Raw genomic sequence first — 24,779 nt, 5'->3', positions numbered from 1 at the left:
AGAGTGAACTGGCACTTCACCTGTGTGCCCTGTTCAATCACAGCCTCACCTCAGGCTTTGTCCCTACCGAATGGCGCACTGCTACAGTCATCCCTCTCCACAAAGGAGCAGCAACTACAGACCCTGAGAACTATCGCCCCATTAGCCTGACGAGTCTGATATGCAAAGCTATGGAATGCATCATCATGGACCTAATAAACAAGGACATAGGGAATCTCCAAACTCTGGATCCCGCAAACTTTGGTATTGTGAAGGGTAGATCATGCCTGCTCAACTTGGTCGACTTCTTTGAGTCAGTCACCAGAGCTGTGGATGAAGGCAAGATGGTTCATACAGCCTACCTTGATCTGGCCAAGGCCTTTGATACCATTCCCCATTTTGGAATCATAGAAAAACTCACTAAGCTAGGCATCAACCCCTATATCACTAGGTGGGTTGCAAACTGGCTCACAGATAGAACCCAAAGTGTAAAAGTAGCAGACTCCAACTGAGACTGCCGACCAGTCATGAGTGGAGTCTCAAAGGGTTCGGTCCTGCGTCCTCTCCTGTTTGGTATCTACTTCTCTGAAGTCCAGGTGAACACAAAAGGTCTCTGGCTGACAAAGTTCACAGACTATTGCAAGTTGGGAGCTATTATTAACTCCCCAAGTGATGCTGACATCCTACAGAAAGGCCTCACTGAGACCAGCAACTGGTGTCAGAACCATGGCCTTAAGCTCACTGCCAAAAGATGTGTCGTCCTCCCCTTTGGGAAATACCCGGTTCCCATGAATTACCACATCGATGGTAGTCCACTGAACACAGAAGGTATTATAAGAGATCTGGGAACACAGGTTGACAGCAGCTTCTCTTTTGACCATCACATTGCCACTGTGGTCAGAAAGTCCTTCTATGTGGCACATTTCATTACTAAGGGTTTTGCATCCAAGAAAAAAAAAGGTTATTCTCTCTCTTTACTCTTCCCTCATTAGGCCAGTCATCGAGTACAATGCCCCATTTGGCATGTACCTCACTAGACACCTGCAACAGCTGGAGAGTCCGCAAAAGCACCACACAAAGAGGATCCTAGGCCTTAACTTGCCCTGTACGGACAGACACAAAAAACTCCAACTTCTCTGTCTCATATCGCCTACTTATCTCTGCTTGACATACAAAGCCCGGTCTGATCCAGTTCTGTTAGAAATGCTACATCTAAAGAAATCCCAATCCCTCTGCACCACACACTCCAGTGACCTCAACCTCATTACCACAATCAACAGAACGTGCTGGAGGAACAGGTTCATAACCCAGAGACTGCCCTTGCTATGGAACAGACTTCCCATACATGTCAAACAGAGCACCTCACTGGTCCTCTTCAACAGAAACCTTGATGAATTTATGGGAAATAGAAAATTCACCCCGGGGATCACTCCAGTGGCTCTACTCGACAGAGGCACTGGGAACTAAGGTCAGGTAGCACAATGTCAGGGTAATCCTATGGGCTAGGTTTGTAAAGGCTCCAGGGCCATTAGCCTAATACGAACCTATGAACCTAATCGAGTAATGAAGGAGAACGGACATCCTGAGACATGCCAGCAGGAGCCATTCCCCTCTGACCTGACAGGGGAGTCAGAGCAGAGATTCCACGAGCTGAGATACCGAGGGAATACTGCACTCCGACACACTCGGAGCAGACAGCACCCCCTCGGATCCAACCTGTTTTGATCAGACAAGCTCAAGGCAATGGCTGGCGTTGAGATACAAGGTACCATCGGGTCAGACCCCTCGAACCCGAGGGTCCTCTGATCCAAGGGCACCAAAGGATGGATCAGAGGAGGAGTAATCGGAGTACAGAAAGGTTGTTTGTTTAGCCTCCAGAGGGAGAGGGGGCATGCAAGACCCCCCATCTGAATTTGGGTGTGGATAAACATCATCTTATCCATCTCCGCTTCACTGAGACTCAGGGTGGAACGGGAGGATGAAGCCATTGACACCGGTCTGCAGTGCCGGTGAGGGGAAGCCCGTACAGGCGACCAGATCTGGGATTCCTCTGGCTCCGGGGAGAACCTAGGAAAATGTAGCCGAGGAGGATCCAGGTCTGGTTGATGGCGTAACCTTCAGAGGCGAGCCAGCAACAGCTGAGTGGTCAGGAGACTGCTTCCATGGCCTGTTCTTCTTAGATTCTCCTCTTCCCTGGACCTTTTGGTGGGATTTACAGTCCCAGAGACCATGGAAGAGGTAGAAGTTGTTACTGCACCTGAAGTGGGGGGGGGGTGTAGGGGTTACAGTCCACGAAAAGGGAAGTAGGCCCTTGAGGATGATTTTATCCATTCTGTCCTTCAGTACCCTGGAAATAAACCCGGCACAGATAGGACAGGAGGTTCGTTCATGGGTCGCCCCCAGACACACCACGCACAGAGTGCGGCCATCGGCTGGGGAAAGCTTATGGCCACACTCTGTGCACTTTCTGAAACCTAGTTTAGGGGTTTCAGCCATGTCCCTAAACAGGCACAGAACTCACACACACACTTGTACTAAAGAAAGAATAGATGGAAAGATTTTTTTTTTTTTTTTTTTTTATTTCCAACGGCTGTGTGGGGAGGATAGATAGTAAAGCTAAAAAGTTAAAGTGGGAAGCAAAAGGCACAAAATTGCACTCACTAAACCCAATGACTAGCCAAGAACTCGGACCACAATGCTTGCTTTTCCAGCAGCAAACAAGATATGAAGGAAGGACGGAGACAGGGGACATTACGGGTAAGGGGAGGAGCTTGGAGCTCAGATCAGATGCTGGATATGCGGCCGTGTTGGATCCGATACGGATCCGGAAACCATAGGTTAAAGGTCAAATTAAGTCAACTACTTCAGATTAAGTATTTTAAGATTGAGAAGCCTTATATGGTCTACCCACCTTTTTAGAGGTTTGTAAGCTGGCTGTCAAAAGCATGTGACAGGCTGTAATAAATACATCATATAAAGTTGGCAGAACAGAAGGAAAAGCAGTAGGTTGAGGAAATTCCACTTGTAATAAGTCATAATATTTTTTTCAAAGAAACATGAACTTCATTTTGTTACCACTGAAAATGCAGTTTCATTCTAGAGCTAGTTTCAAGGAAGAAACATTTTCAAAGGGAAAAATCAGAAGAAACGCACTCCTCATACACAGAATCGGCTGCCGGAGGAAAAAAGGCAGACTTTGTTCCATCTGTATCTATTCCCAGTTCATCACACTGGGAATAATCAAAAGCAGAAGAATTTATCTTTTTACAAGAAGAATAGAATAGGAGGGGTTAACAGCTAGGAGGGGGTAAGAGCTTAAGCCAAGCCCAATAAATTTTCCCTGTCAAAAGAAGACAGACAGGGGAAGATAAAGGTTTAACTTTCTGCTTCTTTTAGCAAAGAAATTTGAAAAAAGCAGCACGACCAGTCAGAGCTATCACCTCAGAGAACAGGCATCTTTGTCAGGCTATGTAGAGTAGCATTCTCCACTCCTTCGTCTGAGACTGTCAAGAGTGGTTCTCTCATGCCCACAGAGGACACTCCAAAAGATGCGAAGGATGTGTCTAACCCCCACAGTCCACAGTGGCTAAAGGACAACTCCAGAGGAAACTAGGGAAAAAGATGAGTGGCCAGAGAAACCTGAAATGGCCACTACAGGGTCACCCACCGTTGGCGGAGGCAAAACAGCAGCCTTCTGAACTAGCAAAGGCTGCTTAGTAATTTTCTTAAGTCCAGATGAAAAAAGAACTGAGGAATTGGTAAGCTGTTCCATGGATAAGCTATGAAAGAAACCTGAAATGCAGAACGCTAGGTCAGTAGTAGTCCGTAAAAGCCAAGTTCCAAAAAAGCAGTGTTTACCAAAAAATGCACAACAACCACAAAACATATTTACCTTGAACCCCTAAAAATACATAATTCTTATGTATAAGAAAGTACACTTAATAAAAAAAGAAAGTTTAAAGTCAAAGCAGTGGAAGTAAGCTACCAGCTTTAACTACTAAGAACATCACAAAACAGTCCCCCCCAAAAATTAATCCAGCTTAAAATTAAACAGCTCTTTTCCAAAGTCCTGTTTTTGACACAATAAAGCAGATGTGGATTTTTTTCCCCAAATGGAATTTATCTTCCCAGCAATGCAGAAATGCTAACCAACCATCAATCTTCAAAAATCACACAAAAGTGCCCAGGCCTCTGATTTTTTTTCTGTTTGCAGCAAAAGCCATCAATGTGATAAAAGCTTTGGAAATTGCCCAGACATTATATCCTATGCAGGATGTATCTTGTATACCCATGTATCTTGGGCTACTGAAACAGTGGTCTAATGATGAGCATTACAAATTAATCACAAATTTCCCTCAAAAACATTTATCATGGCACAGGCACTGCTGGGGTTAAATGGGAAGATGGGAGTGGCCAGCAGATGTCAGCATGCCTATCCTGCAGGAAGGCAGCCAACCTAGACTTGATGCAGTATCCCTTGTATTAATCTAGACAGATCTGCAATTTTTAAGCAGCGAGCCACTTAGGGGGTTGTTCATGCACGGAAGCATGTGTGCATCTTCTAAGGGCAGTGATCACAGAGCTGGCATACTGCTGCAAAGGGGTAGGTTGGTGGGGAGAGTTAGTACCCACTCCTCAGCAGCAGTATAATGCTGCACTAATTGTTCTCGACCTCCCCGACAGAACACGATGGGGGACAGATTAATCCCATAAGCCAGACATGGTAGCAATGTGAACAAGGAGAAAAGAGCTTGGAGCAGCTGAAGGTCAGTTGCAGGGTTGGAGAAAAAAAAAAAAGAAAAACATTTCTATCAAACACTAAATGCAGCCCTTAGCCATTTGATATCTGTGGAAGCATACCAACAAAGACCTGGACAGGCTGAAAAGTGTGCTGTATTGGCGGCCTGAAAAAGTTTTACCTGCCAGGCGATCTCTGTTGCCTATGGCCTTAGTCCTATTGGTTACCAAGGATGGGCATCCCATTACACATCAAATTCTTTTATTATATAAATAATCATGCTGTGCTTGCCATATAAAGTACAGTTGTGTACACTTACAATAAATGTAGATGTTTTTCACTGTTGCAGTCATTAAATTTGGGTAATCTGCTGGCAGATTTCCCTCAGTCGGCCTGATTAACAAAGTCTTGGGTCCTGCATCGGTTGCTGTCCCTTCTTCCATGACGTCAGGTCGTCAGGGGTATAAAAAGTACAGTTTTGTACCTACCATAAATGTAGATGTTCGAAGATCCACATTGCTGCAGTCCTAACACTTAGGTAGTCCGCTGTCCCTCGGTCGGCCCGAATATCAGAGTATAAGGCTGACGTCGGTCAAGGCGCACTTGACTGACATCAGAACGTCAGGGTACAAATGCGCATGACCGACGTCATATCCTCAGTCTTTTCTTGCCCCAGATGTCAGAAGACCCTAAAAAGAAAGGTCAAAACCCATAGACAACAACCAAACAATCAACCAACCTAACACTAAAAATATGTACAATATAAACAACATATACAATATACCTCAGATTGAAAACCCAGCCCACACAACCGCCTCAAACTACAGAGGGGAAGGAGGGAGGGTAAATTGGACTGCAGCAATGTGGATCTTCGAACATCTACATTTATGGTAGGTACAAAACTGTACTATGTTCTTCATCTCACATTGCTGCAGTCCTAACACTTGGGTAGAATCCCAAAGCAGAGGTAAGGAGGATGGCTAAACTATAATGAAGCAGGAGCTGCCAAAATGCCCTGCAAAACAGCAGTGGCAAAACCAGCCCTGGATTTAGAGTACAGTGGAAGGTGGTAATGCCTAGAGAAAGTATGCACTGAACTCCAAGTAGCTGCCTCCAAAATATCCTTAGTTGCCACCCCTTAAAAGGCTGTTGAAGTGGCAGTAGCCCTTGTGGAATGAGGCCTAATCCCAGCTGGAATCTCTTTGCCATGATGGGAATAACAGAAAGCAATGCAAAACCCAATCCACTTAGAAATAGTTTGTTTTGACACGGGCTTGCCCTGAGAACACAAAGCAAAAGAAACTAATAACTGCTGAGATTGCCTGAACCCTTTAGTTCTGTCCAAATAATATCGCAACTGCCTGTGTACATCTAAAGTGTGCAAAATCTTTTCCCCTTTATTTTGGGGATTTGCATAAAAGTAGGCAAATGAATAGTTTGGTTTAAAGCCACACTAGAAACCACTTTAGGCATAAATGAAGGATTAGTACGTAAAGATACCCTATCCTTATGGAAAATTAAGAAAGGCTCAACTGCCATAAGGGCCTGCAATTCAGAAACCCTTCTTGCAGAGGTAATGGCCAACAAAAAGCAGTCTTCCATGACAAATATTTCAACTCAGCAGTAGCTGCAGGCTCAAAAGGTTGTAGAGTGAGTTTCTCCAACACAAAATTGAGATCCCAAGCAGGAGTAGGAGCTCTTCGTGGGGTCTTATATTCTTTGCCCCTCTAAGAAATTGCTTGAACAAAGGATGAGAAAACAATGGTGGGTCACAGTCGTAGTGAGCTGAAATTGCTGCAGCATGAATCTTAATAGAAGAGAAGGACAAACCTTTGTCCAATAACTCAGTAAGATATTGAAGAGCCACACTTAAATTAGGCTCAGAAACATCCAAATCCTTTGCTGCACTCCAAAACAAAAATCTCTTCCATTTATCTGCGTACACTTTCCTTGTACTAGGCCTTCTAGCTTCCAAAATCACATTCAAAACTTGTTGTGGAAGATGAGACCCTCTATGGTTCAAAACAGAATATGCCAGGCTGTTAGGTGAAGAGAGTGAAGTTTGACATTGAGCAAATGACTGTCCTCCTGGGACAACAGGTGTGGAATCAAAGGCAAAGGCCATGGAGGCTTCCGTACTAGACTTCTCAGTAATGGGTACCAGTGCTGTCGAGGCCAATCTGGAGCTATCAAAATCATCCTTGGCTTGTCCTGTCTGACCTTCAGAAGTACCTTTGGGAGGAGAGGCAGAGGTGGAAAGGCATACACATGAAGATTTTTCCAACTGAAAGAAAGAGCATCCACTTTCCAAGCTGTGGGATGAAACCTCTTCGTGCAAAACTTTGGCAGCTGGTGGTTTAGTGGAGAAGCGAACAGATCTATGTCTGGAGTTCCCCATGACACTGTCAATTTCTGAAATACATGAAGATCCAGTTTCCACTCGTGGGGATCCATGATTTGTCTGCTTAACACATCTGCTAAGGAGTTCTGTGCTCCCGGCAGAAACCTTGCCTGAAGATTGAGCTGTAAATTGAGAGCAGTCTCCCACAAAATCATTGCTTGCCTGCATAGAGGATAAGAATGTGTTCCCCCTTGCTTGTTGATGTACCACATGACAGTTGTGTTGTCTGTTAGAATCAACACCTGCCCTGGCAGAAGTAAATCCTTGAAAGCTATTAATGCAAACTGGACTGCTAACATCTCCTTCAAGTTGATATGTAGATGCTGTAGTCTGACAGGCCACTTGTCTTGTATCCACTTTCCATTTAGATGAGCTCCCCAAGCTTTGTCTGAGGCATCTGTCGTTAAAATCTGACTCGCCTCTGGCCGGGTCACAGAGAGTCCCTTGTTTAGGTGACATTCCTGAGCCCACCACAAAAATTCCTTTTGAATGCAAGGTATTATTTGAATGACAGTGTCTAGATCCTGGCAGTGCTGTGTCCATACATTTTTGAGATACCATTGCAGCTTCCTCATATGCAGTTTGGCATTGGGAAGCACCAGAATACAAGATGCCATGAACCCTAAGGCTTGAAGGACTGTCCTTGCAGTCAGCCCGGACTGAAGAGATAGTTGATGGAAGTAAAGGGAAAGATTCTTTTGTTTGTCCGGGGTTAAAAAGGCCATCTGGGATGCTGTATTCAGTCTTACACCCAGAAAGCACATGTCTTGAGAGGGTACTAGACTGGACTTTATTTCGTTCACAGAATACCCCAGGCATCTTAGCACTGCTATCACATAATCCAAATGATGAAGAAGCTCGTCCCTTCCTTGAGCCAGAATCAGGCAATCGTCCAAATAAGGATAGATTTGTATCCCTTTTAGCCTGAAGAAAGCTATCACTGGAGCCAGAACTTTCGTGAATACTCTAGGCGCAGTAGATAAGCCAAAGGGCAATGCAGAGAACTGATAGTGAGAAGTCCCAGTCCGAAAACGTAGATACTTCCTGCAACTTAGTCTGATAGGAACATGGAGGTAAGCCTCCTTGAGATCCAAAGTTACCATCCAGTGATCCTTGCCCAGCAGAGGTAAAAGCTGTTGTAGCGTCAACATTTTGAACTTGGGAATGTCCAGATAAGTGTTGAGGATGGATAAATCCAAAATTGGTCTCCACGTGTTCCCCTTTTTTGGTACTAGGAACAGGCGAGAATAAAATCCTAGGCCCCTTTCTGATATCAGCATCCGCTGTATGGCCCCTATTTGGAGTAACAGAGAAATTTGCTTGTGAGCCTCTATTCTTTGTTGAGGAGGAATGTCTGGCATGCCTTTGAAAGGAGGCAAGGTATGGAAATAAAACCTGTAACCGTGGCGTATGATATCCAATACCCATCTGTCTTGGGTAATTATACTCCAATTTTCTTTGAAAAGTGCCAACCTTCCTCCCAAAGGTGCTGCCAGGCGAGAAGGTTCTGGCAGCTGAAAAGGTAGGTCATTGGGTCTGTTTACGAAAGGACTGACCCCTGCCCTCACCAAGACTGTGCAGGAGAACTCCTGTTCTAGGCCTGAAAGAGCCCTGACCTCTGCCCTGCCACGGCTAGAGCTACCCCTAGACTGGGAATCATAAGAAGGATACGTCCACCCCTTAGTAGGCCAATTTCTACTAAACTTTGGAGGCTGAACCTGCAAAAATCTTTAACAGTCTGCATAGACTTAGCCTTGTCTTCCATTTTCTTTAAAACTGCTTCAACAGGAGAACCAAACAAGACATCAGATTGTAAAGGAGCATCCAAAATCCTTGTTTTAACATGGTCAGATAAATTTTGATCCCTCAGCCAGGCATGCCTGCGAAGAACTGACCCAGTGGCAGCCACCCTAGACGAGGCCTGTACAGCATCAAAACCACATTGCAAAGAATGCTTACCCACCTGTTCAGAAACATGCACTAAATCTTGTAACTCTTTACAATCAATACCTTCCGCCAGAGCATCAACCTTAGACTTCAATTGTGAAAGGAGATAATTCTGATATTTCAACATGTGAAACTGGCAATTCAAAGCTCTCATGGCAAGAGTGGAAGAAGTATAAACTTTCTTTCCCCATCTATCCAAGGCCCTGGCCTCTTTATCTGCAGGAACCGGATTCTTGACAACAGAAGCCTTAACACCCTTAGGCCCCTGGCTAACAGTTTCTGGGTCTGCCCTAGGACTCTTAAAAAGATACTTATGAGCTTCAGGCACCCTGTAATACCTATCTGGTTTAACAGGCGCAGGAGGCAAAGAATCAGGATTAAGAGAAGCCTCTGCAAACACATCTTCCACCACATTCAGAACAGGAGGTATAGCCAAAGGCCTATGCTGGGGTAAAAACAAAAATTCCCTAAGCCTTTTCCTGGAATCAGAGAAGTCCTGACCTTCCCATTTAAAATGCTCTCTCATGGAATGAAGAGTCTCTGAAAAAGAAAAATCCTCAGGAGGAGAAGCAGAAGGAGTAGAATCATCCACATCAGAATAAGGAGAATACTCTTGCAAGTCTTCAGCCGAAGACTCAGACACATCCGAAGCCTGCTCATAATCCCCCAACACTGGTTCCATCCTAGGCCTCTTATCAGGAGGGGGCATAGAGCCTCTAATTAAAGTAATTAAATCTTCTGCCATTTTAAGCATGTGCTTCTTGGGCACAGAACCTGAAGAACTAGGAGTGACACCCACAGAAGCTAAACTAGACCTGCCTCTAGGAGAAGCCTTGGGAACAGAAAGAGATGGCCTAGACACCTTAGGAAGGGAGGGGAGTACAGTTATCTGAGAAGCCCCTGCAGCCTGACCTGCCTCCTGGGAGGCCACATCCTGTAAAATCAAAGTTTCTCCCTGGGACTCCAGAGAGGCCTCCGTCGGAACCACCGGTTCCACTGACGTCTCTAAAGAACCGGCGTCCGGTTCGGACGACTCCTCTAACCTAGGTTTGACTGCCTTGTCTCTGCGCTTCTTTGAGGAAGCCGGCGTCGGAGCATCCGACGGCATATTGTAATTGCACCGCTTCCCAAAGACTAACCTGGCACAATCTAACCTTCGCTTAATAGTGCGTTTATTGAACCTAGCACAAAAGCGACACCCAACAACGTCGTGCTCAGGTCCCAAACAAGGTATACACAAATTATGGTAATCCCTATGCGGTATCTGTTTCCCACAAGAAATACAGTTATTCACTTTTTCTGACATCCGGTAAACCACTGAGGCAAGAAAAAACCAAAATATTCCCAACGGGTACTTAACCAACTCTGACTTGGTCTGAAACTCCGACCGAAAAATTTCAGAACGCCGAATGGCACTTGCAACACTGCTTCTGCATCGGACCATGCGGCAAAAAAGACTGAGGATATGACGTCGGTCATGCGCATTTGTACCCTGATGTTCTGATGTCAGTCAAGTGCGCCTTGACCGACGTCAGCCTTATACTCTGATATTCGGGCCGACCGAGGGACAGCGGACTACCTAAGTGTTAGGACTGCAGCAATGTGAGATGAAGAACATCATGCAGCCGATGCCATTACAACAGTTTTTCTTGCACCAGATGTCAGGTGCCCCCCTAATGGGGAGCAAATAAAATTAAAAACACAAAAGTATACCTCCAACTAAAGCAAATACACCAAAAAGGCTTTTAAGCATAGTAAAGGAAAGTAGAGGTATAGCCACAGAAAAGTAGGGGGCTGCAACAGTGAATACACTTGAACATCTACATTTATGGTAAGTGTACACAACTGTATTATGTTCTTCATGTTTCACTGCTGCAGTCATTACATTTGGGTAGATTCCCAAAGCTATAGTTGGGAGGAGGAGTTTATACAGCATTAGGGCCAGCTATAAGACCCTGCAAGACAGCAGTGGCAAAGCCAGCTCTGGAGTTAGAGAAAAGGTAAATGATAACGCTTGGTGAAAGTATGTACAGAACTCCAGGTAGCAGCTTCTAGAATATCCCTGATAGGAACACCTCTGATAAAGGCTGTAGAAGTAGATGCAGCCCTGGTGGAGTGAGATCTGATCCCCTGGGGGATAGGTTTTCCATGGTGCTTATAGCAGAAATGAATATAATGGCTTATCCATTTAGAAATGGTTTGTTTTGAAATAGCCTTCCCCTCTGCCCCTGCAGCAAATGCTACCAGCAGTTGTTCAGATTTTCTTCAAGATTTAGTCCTGTACAAGTAGAATCAAGTTGTCTGCACACATCCAATGAATGCAGAATCCGTTCCCCTTTGTTCTGTGGATTGGGAAAGAAGGTTGGCAAATGAATGGACTGATTAAGAGCCACACTGGAAACCACCTTGGGCATGAAGGATGGATTGGTCCTGAGAGATCCCTGTCCGCATGAAAGATGATGAAAGGCTCCATTGCCATAAGGGCCTGTAAATTCAGATATCCATCTAGCTGACGTGATTGCTAAAAGGAAGGCTGTTTTCCAAGAAAGAAATTTTAAGTCTGCAGTAGCAGCTGGCTCAAAAGGAGGTAGAGTGAGCTTCTCCAAAACAAAGTTAAGGTCCCAGGCAGGGGTAGGATCTCTCCTGGGTGGTCTCAAGTTCTTTGCCCCTCTGAGACACTGCTTGAGCAAAGGAAGAGAGAAGAGGGGTGTTTCTGTGTTATAGTGAGCTGAAATAGCTGAAGCGTGGATTTTAATAGAGGAAAAAGACAGGCCCTTGTAAAGCATCTCAGTTAAGTATTGCAAAATCTGAGGTAAATTGGGCGCTGCTGTGCTCATACCTAAAGATTGGTTCCAGGAACAGAATCTTTTCCGTTTTTCAGCATAAGATTTTCTAGTACTAGGTCTTCTCGCCTCCAAAATGACATCTATCACAGGTTTGCTGAGGGATGATGAGGGTGAATTTAAGTGATTAGCCAGGCTGCAAGGTTCAATATTGGAAGCTGAGGGTGCAGAAATTGGTTCTCCTGCTGAGACAGCAGGGAAGGGGTCTGAGGCAGGAGCCATGGAGATATTTGCAGGAGTGGGTACCACTGTTGGCGCAGCCAGTCTGGAGCAATCAAAATCATCCTTGGTTTGTCCTGTTTGTTTTTTTAACAAATCTTTGGAGAGCAAAGGCAGAGGGGGAAAGGCGTAGACTGATAGCTTTTTCTGAAGGACAGAGCATTCACTTTCTAGGCTTGTTTGTGGGGAGGCCATGTGCAAAACTTGTCCAACTGGTAGTTCTGGGGTGAGGCAAATAGATCTATGTCTGGGCTCCCCCATTTGCTTGTCAACATGTTGAAAATCTGTGGTTCCAGTTTCCACTCGTGTGGGTCCATGAGTTTTCTGCTTAGTCCGTCTGGCAGTGTATTCAACTTTCCTGGCAGGAATTGAGCTTGTAGGTGCACTTGGTAGCTCAAGGCTGTGTTCAACAATGCCATGGCTAGTCTGCAGAGGGGGTAGGAATGTGTACCCACCTGCTTGTTTATGTACCACATAACCGTGGTGTTGTCCTGGAAGAATGTAGTCCTTGAAGGCTGTCAGAGCATTCTGTACAGCTAACATTTCTTTTTGATTGATATGTAGGTGCATTTGATTTGGGTTCCATTTGCTCTGAATGCACTTCCCTGTCAGGTGAGCCCCCCACATGCATAGTCTGATGCATCTGTAGTTAGGGTTTGGGTGGCAGGGGGTAGTGTGAATGGCAGTCCCTTGTTTTGGTGGCAGGCCTCTGCCCACCATAGGAACTCCAGGTGTAGGCAAGGTATGATAGGAATCATTGTTTCCAGGCTGTGACAATGTTGACTCCATAAACTTTTTAAATACCACTGTAGTTTATTCATATGCAGTCTTGCATATGGAATTAGAAGAATGCAGGAGGCCATGAACCAAAAGGCTTGCAGTATTTGTCTTGCAGACAGCAGGGTTTTTGTGGTCACTTGTTTGAAGTAAGTTACCAAATGAATTTGCTTCTCTGGCATGAGGAAAGCCATCTGGGCAGTTGTATTCAAGCTTGCACCCAGGAATGTAATCTGTTGACAGGGTACTAGTTGTGATTTCTTTTCGTTTATGGTGTACCCCAGACAAGTTAGAACCCTTTTTACAAACGCCAGATGATTTAGAAGTATGCCCTGGTTTTCTGCCTGAATCAGACAATCGTCCAGGTACAGATATATTTTAATATTACTTTGCCTGCAAAATGCAATAACTGGAGCGAGGCACTTTGTGAATACCCTGGGCGCAGTAGACAAGCCAAAGGGCAGTGCAGAGAACTGATAATGCAAGTAGCCTGCTTTGAAGTGTAGGTATCCCTCTGCAAGATTCCCTGATTAGGATGGGCAGGTATGCTTCTTTTCAATCTAGAGTTGCCAACCAGGTATCTTTGCCTAGCATAGGAAGTAACTGGTGAAGAGCCAGCATCTTGAATTTTGGAATCTCCAGAAAGGTGTTTAGAGTAGACATGTTCAGGATTGGACACCATGATTTGCCTTTTCTGGGTACCAAAAAAAAGCCTGGAAAAGAAATATTGTCCTTTTTCCTCTTCTGGTACCAGTTGACTAGCCCCCATACGTAAGAGGGAAAGTACTTGTTTTTGAGCCTCTGCCCACCGATTTGGGGGCAGGTCTGGCCACCCGTTTGGTGTTGGCAACGTGTGGAAATGAAATCTGTATCCCTGGGACACTACATTTAAAACCCATTTGTCCTGGGTTATGAGTTCCCAGTTCTTTGCATGAACAGCAATCTTTCTCCCCAAAGGGGTGGTTAAAAGGCAAGTGCTTGGTAATTTTAAAAGGAAGTCACTGAGACTGTTTACCATAGAGGGGTGTCTTGTTATTTCCAGATTTGGAAATGGAGGCCCACAACTGCTTAGTTCTGATAGTCCCCTGGGACTGAAACCTAGGGTTTTTGCTGTGTCTGGGTTTGGCTTGAGAGGATCTGGAAGGGGCTGGAAAAGACCAATTCTTAGTAGGCCAGTGCCTACTAAATCTTGGAGGTTGCACTTGTAAGAAATCTTTAACAGTTTGCACAGATTTAGCTTTATCTTCCATCTTTTTTAGAACTTCTTCAGCCTTACTGCCAAACAGGCAGTCCTGATTTAAAGGAGCATCCAACAATTTAGCTTTAACATGATCAGGCAAAGATTGCTCCTTAAGCCAAGCATGCCTTCTAAGCACAGACCCAGTAACAGCAGCCCTGCAGGAGGCCTCTAAAGAATCAAAACCACATTCCAAAGTATGTTTTCCAACTTGTTCAGCAGAATGCATTAAATCCTGTAAAACTTTATTTTCCACACAGTCCGGAATCAACATCATTTTCTGTTTAAGCAGTCCAATAATATGCTGCTCACATTTTAACATATGAAATTGGCAGTTTAAAGCTGATTGCCAAGGTTGCAGAAGTATAAACCTTTTTACCCCATCTATCCAGCGCCCTGGAGTCTCTATCAGAAGGGGTAGGATTTTTAGCAGTAGAAGCCTTAATGCCCTTGGGCCCCTGAGAAATCGTTTCTGGATCTGCAACAGGATTTTTGAAAAGAAACTTGTGGGACTCAGGAACCCTGTAGCATCTGTCAGGTTTACTAGGAGCCGGAGGCAGGGAATCATGGGCTAAACTGGATTCCGAAAACACATCATCAACAATGTCTAATACAGGAGGTATAGCCAAAGGCCTATGCTGAGGTAGAAGGAGGAAATCCCTAAAGCCTCTTTTTTGAATCAGAAAATTCCTGACTTTCCCAGTGGAAATGCTCCCTTAATGTATGTAAATTTTCCCCAAAAGAAAAATCTTCAGGAGGGGAAGCAGAGGGAATGGAATTCTCTGCATCAGAATCCTCATAAGTAGGTATGGACAAATTCAGGTCATTAGAAGAGTCAGAAGAAACAGAATCCTGAATCAAGCTCAGCCCTAGGCCTCTTGGGGGGGTGGGGGGGGTTGACTACCCCTGATTAGAGTAATTAGATCTTCAGCCATTTTGATCATTTGTTTTTTAGGCATAGGGGCCTGAACATGTGGCCTGGGCGTTGGTTTTTTAGACACAGATCGAGACTTAGGCCTTAGTAATGAAGGCAGTGTAGATTTAATATGCAAGTCTGTAGGCCTGAATACACCCTCAGAAGCCGGTGCCTGCACAGCGGCTCCGGACCCATCCAAGGTAGAGACATCTGCGGGTTCCAGAGGTGAAGCATCTCACGGCATACCAGACTCCGAATGGGTCTCAGTAGAGACTTGTGAATCAGAAGTAGTGGGTATCAGGGGCTGCGGAAGCGTCTCACTGAGTACCGGAGAACTGGCTAAGGAGAAGCGTTGGCGGCAGTTTTGGACCTCGGCGGCCTGTCTCTGTCTTTATCTTTGCATTCTTTCAGAATCCCGGTAGTCAGATGGCTAACCGACGACATTTCTGGATAATTAAACCGTGAACCGAAACATTTAGAGGCAAAAATGCACCAACGACGGATAGTGCTCTGATTAAATAAAGCACAAAACCAACAGCAAGGTTACGTTGTGGTCAGGGCCTAGGCAAGGAATACAGTACAAATGAAAATCTTTATGAGGTATTTACTTCCCACAAGTAATGCAATTATTAACTTTTACTGACATCGGTAAGGAGCAAGAAAAAGTTTCCCCAATGGGGTACTTAGCTTTAAGTTGAAGACTTTGGTTCTGAAATTCGAAAACAAAAATTTCAGGAGTTGGCCAACCGGCACTTGCGAACTGCTTCTGCTTCGGGCACTGCACGGCAAGAAAGACTGATGTAATGGCATCGGATGCATTTTTTTATACCCCTGACGACCTGATGTCATGGAAGTTGAGACAGCAACCAATGCAGGACCCAAGACTTTGTTAATCAGGCCGGCTGAGGGCAACCTGCCAGCAGATTACCCAAATGTAATGACGGCAACAGCGAAACACGAAGAACATCTACTTAGTAATGTAGTGCAATAACATTTACCTGAATGCAAACTGAAATTGACAAAGTATAATACTGTTATTTATGTACACCAATAAAGCACTGCCAGGAATTTTTACTTACCAGTTTAACAAAGGGAGCGAGTTCTTTGGGTTGCTGAGCAGGTGGCAGCGGTACCATAATGAACTGGGTAGCAGGGGCCGACACAGAAGTTTCTTCTGTTTCCTGAAGAGAATGACAAACATAAGCATATATTAAAATAGGTAATGATGCATCTGTTTCTAGCACCTTGCTGGATGCAAAACAGTCATAAAAGTGGGATTTCATTCATGCAAAACAGCACACCATGATCCAGGCAAATTAGTAAAGACAACATTCAAGGCAGCAATCCCTCAACAGCTGCAGGAATTAGACTACAGCCAACCAGCAATAGAACAGTAGTGTAGCAAAGGTCAGAGTGAACTGTCTGTAATCACCCTTAGCACAGCACAATGTTCAGCAATGTAGCAGCTCAAAATTGCATTTTGCTCTTTGACTAGTAAAAGTAGAACAGGCAATTCAGCAATGCAACAAAGGTTACACTCCAAGTCCACATTCTCCTGACCCATGAGAGGCTCAGCGCACAATTCAGCAAAGGTTAGAATGCATTACTTTTCTCAGTGGCCAGTATTTATTATGGTGTTTCCAAGGTTTACAGGTTCATAGGCACACAGGTAAATGCTAGGCTGTTGGTCAGGAGAACCATTAGTATATTAGCCACAAAATCTTAAACAGCAGGTACCTGCTGATATGACTGACTGATACATAGTTTTGATTCCTTTCACTAACTGCTTGAGGGGAGACAGACCTGGGGTGTATTTGTATCTGCCCATCCATTTGCCCAGGTTACTCTTAAAGAGGGTCATGGAGCTACTTTATTTTATATACAAAGGATGTCTGTTTCTTCCATACGAGAGAGATTCTCCTGGATATGCAGCTATCTTGTCAGCAGGTCTTATTTATGTTTTGGAGGAAGTTAAGATCCCTTGAACAGGTGGTTAGGGCGTTTAGTTTTGCAGATGGCAGGTCATCACATATGACTGGATTTATCAAGGCTCTATAAACTAGACATAGGGCACTTTTTAAGACAGTCTAGACATGCCCTTGGTTATCTTATCAAGCAAATGGTGCAGTCTCTTAAGCTATGTCACATGCTTAAGACAAATATGTGCCAAATTGCTATTATACTCTATTATGGGCCTAATGAGGGAAGAGAACAGAGGATGACAACTTTGTTAAATGTGACAGAACTATCCCAGTTACCAGTCTGGCCAGGTAAAAAAAGACTACCTAACAGTGGCTTTGCAGTGATCAAAGGACAGCTGCTTGTAAATGTCCACATTCCTAATGACCAACTCTCAAAGGGGTGTCACTATGTGGTAGGTACATAGGTGTCCAGTTTTGCCAAAGGACACAATGCCACACTTTTTGGCATTCAACTTTAGGCCATGGCCCAGGCGCCACTTACTGGTGCATGTTAGCCCATCCTGAAGAATCTGGAAGTGAGATGTGGACGACACATCCAAGTTTACAGTCATATGCAAACTTGATCAGTCACAGGCCCTTCATGTTAGCGTTGACATCAGAGAAGTAAAAAATAGAGAGAATTGGTCCTAAGACTGATCCTTGGGCAAAACAGCCAGTATCTACTCTCTTGAGAGAGAATGTGCTTCCTGCCCTAACAGATTGGATTCTGTTAGCCAGTTTGGAGACCGGTGGTAACACAGGGATTTATATATAGTTTGAATCATCTTATCAATACAGCCATAGAATGTGGGATGGTTTCAAAGGCCGTGACCAGGTTCAGAAAGGCAATGTGAACTGATATGCCCGAGTCTAACGCATCAGTGACTTGCTCAAAGAAGCCCACCAGATTCAGTTGGCAGATATGCCTTTAACAAACCCAAACTGACTTAGGTCTAGGGCTTGTAGACTACATATATTTGTGTCTTTCGGCTTTTCCCGGTTAGGGGTCGCCACAGCGGAACTCCGGTCTGCTAATGATTGGCAGTAGATTTTTACATGCTGGCTTGCCGAGCCTAACGCACAACCTTCGACGAAGGAACGCCCATTCACGCATGTCGCCACACAGAAGACGCTCTGAGAATCGAACGGGCAACGTCTAACTGTGAGGCGACAACGCTACCGCAGCGCCACCACCGCAATGTAGACTACATATATTACTGTTAATAAATTCCAAAGTGATAAGCTCCACTGTTTTGCTGATAAAGCTGGTGAAGCTTATAGGTCTACAGTTTCCCGGGTCAGTAGTGGATCACCTCCCTCCCCCTTGGAGGAGGATGACTAAACTAGTTCTCCATTTCTCTGTTATAAATTCATTGGAAAGGATGAGGCTGAATAGGCTCAGTAGTAAGTCTCTACCAGACTGCACTTTGTGCTGACAAGAAGGCACCCTGACCACGTTATCAGGATCCATGCAGCCAACATTACTGGACTTGGAGAAAGGATCACAGAGGCCTGCAGCTTCCCCACCATTCCATAAGAATTGATCTACCCAACCTACTTCACTGGTATGCAAGCAAGCAGTTGGCAATCAACTTGAATAAAACTAAAGCCCTGTTAGAGCTCTCTTCAAACTTCTAAACTTGTATAACTGCCGTCCCTTGACCCACTGATAGATTGTATTACAAACCTAAAATTCTAAGCCCAAGAACAAACAGGGGTACAATGATCCACAAACTAGCAAATAATAAACTGACCACTTTTTCTCAGCCCTGGGCCCAAAAATTTGCTGCATGCAGTCTTCCACAATTAGAAACTGCAATGACCTTAAATTTCAGTTGAAGCTACTTACAGCCATACCAAACAAAGCTGCATGTAAATGTTTCACCTGAGAGTAAGCTTCCTTGATGATCATCAACCCTGTGCTTCACAAAAATGAAAATTAAACCAGTTTTACCTGTGTGTCATTGAATTACTGTTGTTTCAGTCAGACTGTGAAAGAGAGGAGTGAGGACATTTGTCTTTAAACCCAAGGTTCTACAATCTCAGAGTTAGTATACTTAGTTATGAGGAGGTGGGGACAGTGCTGAACTGCTTGCCACTTACAAAAAAAAAAAGAAGTTCTGTTCTTACCATAACTATTCATGTTTGTTGTCCTTTATCTCACCTTCCATCTTTCCGGTGACTTGGCCACTTCTAAAGCTCGAAGAGTCCTTACTGGCTCGAGGCTAGCCCCATATCCCAGCATGCTTAGCGGTAGCTACCCAGATCTCGGTTGTGACAAGTAACCACTAGATAGGAAAAAGTACAGTTGTGTACACTTACCGTAAATGTAGATGTTCGAGTGTATTCACTGTTGCAGTCATTACATTTGAGTAATCTGCTAGCAGGTTGCCCTCAGTCGGCCTGATGAACAAAGTCTTGGGTCCTGCGTCAGTTGCTGTCCCTTCTTCCATGATGTCAGGTCGTCAGGGGTATAAAACATGCAGCCGACACCATCTTAATCAGTTTTTCTTGCCCCAGATATCAGGTGCCCCCAAAATGGGGAGCAATATAAATATAGGTATATATATATATATATATATATATATATATATATATATATGTGTGTGTGTGCATATATATATATATATATATATATATATATATATATATATATATATATATATATGCATGTAATTTAGAACACAACAAATATACCTCCAAATAAAAAGCAAATACACCAAAAAGGCTTTTGAGCACAGTAAAAGAAAGAAGTGGTATAGTAATAGAAAAACAGGGGGCTGGCAGGTGGGTAACCAGGAATGCAACAGTGAATACACTGGAACATCTACATTTATGGTAAGTGTACACAACTGTACTATGTTCTTCGTGTTTCACTGTTGCAGTCATTACATTTGAGTAGAATCCCAAAGCTATGGTTGGGAGGATGGAATTATACAGCACTAGGAGCAGCTATAAGGCCCTGCAGGACAGCAGTGGCAAAGCCTGCTCTGGATTTAGAGAAGAGAGGCAAATGGTAATGCCTGGTGAATGTATGAATGGAACACCAGGTAGCAGCTTCTAGAATGTCTCTGCTAGGAAACCCTCTGAGAAAGGCTGCAGAAATAGATGCAGCCTTGGTAGAATGGGATCTGATCCCCTTGGGAACAGGTTTGCCATGGTGCTTGTAGCAGAAACGAATACAATGGCTAATCCATTTTGAAATAGTCTGCTTTGAAATAGCCTTTCCCTCTGCCCCTGCAGTAAATGCCACCAATAATTGCTCAAATTTTCTTAAGAGATTTTGTCCTGCTTAAGTAGAATCTTAGTTGTCTGTGTACATCCAGTGAATGCAGAATCCGCTCACCCTTGTTCTGTGGTTTTGGGAAAAAAGTTGGCAGATGAATGGACTGATTAAGAGCCACACTAGATACCACTTTAGGCATAAAAGACAGACTGGTTCTGAGCGTCACCCTGTCTGGGTAAAAGATAATAAAAGGTTCCACCTCCATGAGAGCCTGTAGTTCTGAAATTCTTCTAGCTGAAGTGACTGCTAAAAGAAAAGCGGTCTTCCATGAGAGAAATTTTATGTCTGCAGTAGCAGTTGGCTCAAAAGGAGGTAGGGTGAGCTTTTCCAACACAAAATTGAGGTCCCATGCAGGAGTTGGTGCTCTCCTGGGAGGTCTTGAATGTTTGGCCCCTCTGAGGTACTGCTTTAGAAGGAGATGAAAAAAGAGGGGAGGCTCTGTGTTGTAATGAGCTGAAATGGCAGAGGTATGTATTTTTATGGAAGAGAAAGATAGGCCCTTGTGAAGCATCTCAGTTAAATATTGCAGAATCTGAGGAATATTGGACATTGTTGCGCTTATTCCGTGTGCTTGGATCCAGGCACAGAATCTTTTCCATTTATCAGCATAGGATTTTCTAGTACTAGGCCTTCTAGCCTCCAAAATGACATCCATCACAGGGTTTGCTGAGAGATGTAACCAGTGAAATTAGTTGATTAGCAATGCTGCAAGATTCAGAGTTTGGAGCGGAATGTGCAGAATTTGACAGTTCTGCTGAGACAGCAGATAAGGCATCTGAGGCAGGTACCACGGAGGAAGGTGTGACATATTGCGTAGGAGCGGGTACCAGTGTTGGCGAGGCCAGTCTGGAGCAATCCGAATAATTTTTGGTTTTCCTGTCTGACTTTTTAGTAACACTTTGGAGAGCAGAGGCAGAGGGGGAAAGGCATAGACTGATAGGTTTTTCCAGCTGAAGGATAGAGCATCCGATTTCCAAGCTTTCTTGTGAGGAGTTCTTGTGCAGAATTTATCCAACTGATAGTTCTGGGGTGAGGCAAAAAGATCTATGTCTGGGCTCCCCCATTTGCGTGTCAACATGCTGAAGATTTGTGGATCCAATTTCCATTCATGTGGGTACAAAAGATTTCTGCTTAGTTCGTCTGCCAGAGTGTTTTCCTTTCCTGGCAGGAATTGAGCTTGTAGATGTATTTGATATGTCAAGGCCGTGTTCCACAAAGCCATGGCTAGTCTGCAAAGGGGGTAGGAATGGGTACCCCCATGCTTGTTTATGTACCACATGACTGTGGTGTTGTCTGCCTTCATCAGTAGTTGTCCTGGATGAAGACAGTCCTTGAAGGCTGTCAGAGCATGCTGTACAGCTACCATTTTTTTCTGGTTGATATGTAGGTGCATTTGATTTGGGCTCCATTGGACCTGAATGCATCTGCCTGCCATATGTGCCCCCCCCCCCCCAAGCATAATCTGATTTGTCCGTTGTCGGGGTTTGTGTGGCAGGGGGTGGAATGAATGACAGTCCCTTGTTTTGGTGACAGGCTTCTGCTCACCATAGGAACTCTTGCTGCAGGCAAGGAATGACAGGAATCATTGCTTCCAGGCTGTGACAATGTTGACTCCACAAGCTTTTTAGGTACCACTGAAGTTTCCTCATATGCAGTCTTGCATATGGAATTATTAGAATGCAGGAAGCCCTGAGCCCCAAGGCCTGAAGAATTTGTCTTGCAGATAGCTGGGTTTTTGTGTCCACTTGTTTGAAGTAAGTCATCAATTGTATTTGTTTTTCTGGCGTAAGGTAAGTCATCTGGGCAGTTGTATTCAAGCCTGCACCCAGGAATGTAATTGTATGAGAGGGTACCAGATGCGATTTCTTTTCGTTTATGGTGTACCCTAGACAAGTTAGAAGCCTTTTTACAAATGCCAGATGTATTAGGAGAGTGCCCTTGTTTTCTGCCTGAATTAGACAATCGTCCAGGTAAGGATAAATTTGAATGCTTCTTTGTCTGCAAAATGCAATTACTGGTGCCAGGCACTTTGTGATGACCCTGGGCGCAGCCAAAGGGCAGTGCAGAGAACTGGTAATGCAAATAGCCTGTTTTGAAGCAGAGGTATCTTCTGCAAGATTCCCTGATTGCGATATACAGGTAAGTCTCTTTTTAGTCTTGAGTTACCAGCCAGGCATCCTTGCCTAGCATAGGCAGTAACTGTTGCAGAGTCAGCAACTTGAATTTTGGAATGCCCAGGAATGCGTTTAGAACGGATAAGTCCAGAATTGGACTCCATGATTTGTCTTTTCTGGGTACCAAGAAAAGTCTTGAATAAAAACCTTGTCCCTTGCAACGTGTGGAAATTAAATCTGTATCCCTGGGATACTATATTTAAAATCCACTTGTCCTGGGTAATTAGATGCCAATTTTGTGCATGAAGTGCCAGTTTTCCCCCCAAAGGGGCTGCCAAAAGATAAGTGCTTGGTGATGGCAGGGGAAAGTCATTGAGACTGTTTACCATAGGGAGGTGCCTTGCTATTTCCAGATTTGGAGGTGGAGGCACCCCATTTTTGTGTTCTGTAAGTTCCTTGTGACTGAAACCTGGAGCCTTTGGAGTGTCTGGGTTTGACATGAGCAGCTCTGGTGGGTACTGGAAAGGACCAATTCTTAGTAGGCCAGTGCCTACTGAACATGGGTGGCTGCACTTGCAGGAAATCTTTTACAGTTTGCAAAGATTTAGCTTTGTCTTCCATCTTTTTCAAAACTTCTTCTGCCTTATTACCAAACAGACTGTCCTGTTGTAAAAGAGCATCCAACAATTTTGCTTTAACATGATCAGGCAGATTTTGCTCCTTGAGCCAAGCATGCCTTCTTATCACAGATCTAGTTACAGCGGCCCTACAAGAGTACTCCAAGGAATCAAAACCACATTGCAAATTATGCTTTCCAACTTGTTCAGCTGAATGCAATAAATCCTGTAACTCTTTATTTTCCACACAGTCAGAAATCAACATAATTTTCTGTTTAAGTAAGCCCATGACATGCTGCTGATACTTAAGCATATGAAATTGACAGTTTAAAGCCCTGATTGCCAAGGTTGCAGACGTGAAAACCTTCTTATCCCATCTATCCAGCGCCCTGGAGTCTGTATCATAAGGGTAGGATTTTTAGCAGTAGAAGCCTCACCACCCTTGGGGCCCTGAGAAATGGTTTCAGGGTCAGCAGTAGGGTTTTTACAAAGCAATTTGTGGGAGTCAGGAACCCTGTAATATCTGTCTGGGCTTACTTGGAGCCGGAGACAGGGAATCAGGAGCCATGCTGGATTACAGGCAAGCATGGCAGGGCTGTGGCTGACTAAGTTTGCGGACGACTGCAAACTGGGTGCTATAATAGAGTCTCAGGCCGACATGCAGATCCTCCAGAAGGGCCTAAATGAGACTGATGCATGGTGTCAAAACCATGGTCTCAAGCTAAATGCAAAAAAATGCGTAGTAATCCCCTTTGGGGGGGGGGGGGGAGAGTACCAGCAAACTACAACTTAGGAGGTAATCCCCTGAAATCTGAAGAAATAATAAGGGATCTAGGGACCCAAGTAGATAGTCAGCTTTCCTTTGATAACCATGTTGCCAAAGTGGTTAGAAAATCCTTCTATGTGACCCATCTGATCATGAAAGAGTTAGCATCAAGATCTAAGGATGTAATGGTGCCCCTCTACTCTTCCCTCATCAGACCCATTATTGAGTACAATGCACCAATTGGAATGTACCTGGCTAGACCATCTCCAGCAGCTGGAGAGACCACAGAAGTACCTAACCAAGAGGATTACTGGCCTCAAACAGTTGCCCTATGCAGCACGATTGAAAAAGCTTAGACTGTTCTCTGTTGCATACCGCTATCTCACAGGCGATCTGTCTAACGTACAGAACAGAGCCATGTCCAACCGAGAATTGCTGAACATGCTCCATCTTAGCAAAACCAAATCTACTCGAGCTACACGCTCTAGGGATATAAACCTCAACACAACAATGAACAGAACATGCTGGAGGGATAGATTTCCTCTGCAGAGACTTCCCTTACTATGGAACAGGGTCACGATCTACATAAGACAGAGCCCCTCACTATCACTCTTCAAGAGGAACCCTGATGAGTGGATGGGTAACAGAAAGTTCACACCGGGGATCACACCAACAGCACTACTAGACAGGGGCCAAGGGTACTAGCTGCTAGTACAAGGGTCTAGGGAACTACTAAAGGGGCAGTGAATACTGCACAACGTGGCTGGGCTAATATATGCCTTTGGGCAGATAGCTCAGTACCAACCTATGAACCTATTCTGAGAAAACATCATCAACAATGTCAAGAACAGGAGGTATAGCCAAAGGCCTATGCTGAGGAAGAAGAAGGAAATCCCTAAGCCTCTTTTTAGATTCTGAGAAATCCCAACTCTCCCAGTGAAAATGCTCCCTTAAGGCATGCAAAGTTTCTCCAAAAGA

General features: G+C 44.5%; 1 protein-coding gene across 2 annotated transcripts in view; it reads right to left on the bottom strand.

Moving 5' to 3' along the window:
- Positions 1-24,779, bottom strand: part of HMGXB3 (HMG-box containing 3) — a 1,387,103-nt gene that overhangs the window by 947,866 nt on the left and 414,458 nt on the right. For both annotated transcript variants that reach the window (XM_044069603.1, XM_044069602.1), the window contains exon 5: positions 16,137-16,238. In XM_044069603.1, coding sequence (XP_043925538.1) covers positions 16,137-16,238 — 102 coding nt within the window. The remainder of the gene's footprint in view (positions 1-16,136; positions 16,239-24,779) is intronic.

This window comes from Protopterus annectens, chromosome 4.part0, assembly GCF_019279795.1.
Source record: "Protopterus annectens isolate FY-2018-M chromosome 4.part0, PAN1.0, whole genome shotgun sequence".
In the NCBI taxonomy this organism is placed as follows: Eukaryota; Metazoa; Chordata; order Ceratodontiformes; family Protopteridae; genus Protopterus; species Protopterus annectens.
The sequence above is the reverse complement of the archived record's forward strand: the minus strand, read 5'-3'. Positions and strand labels throughout refer to the sequence as shown.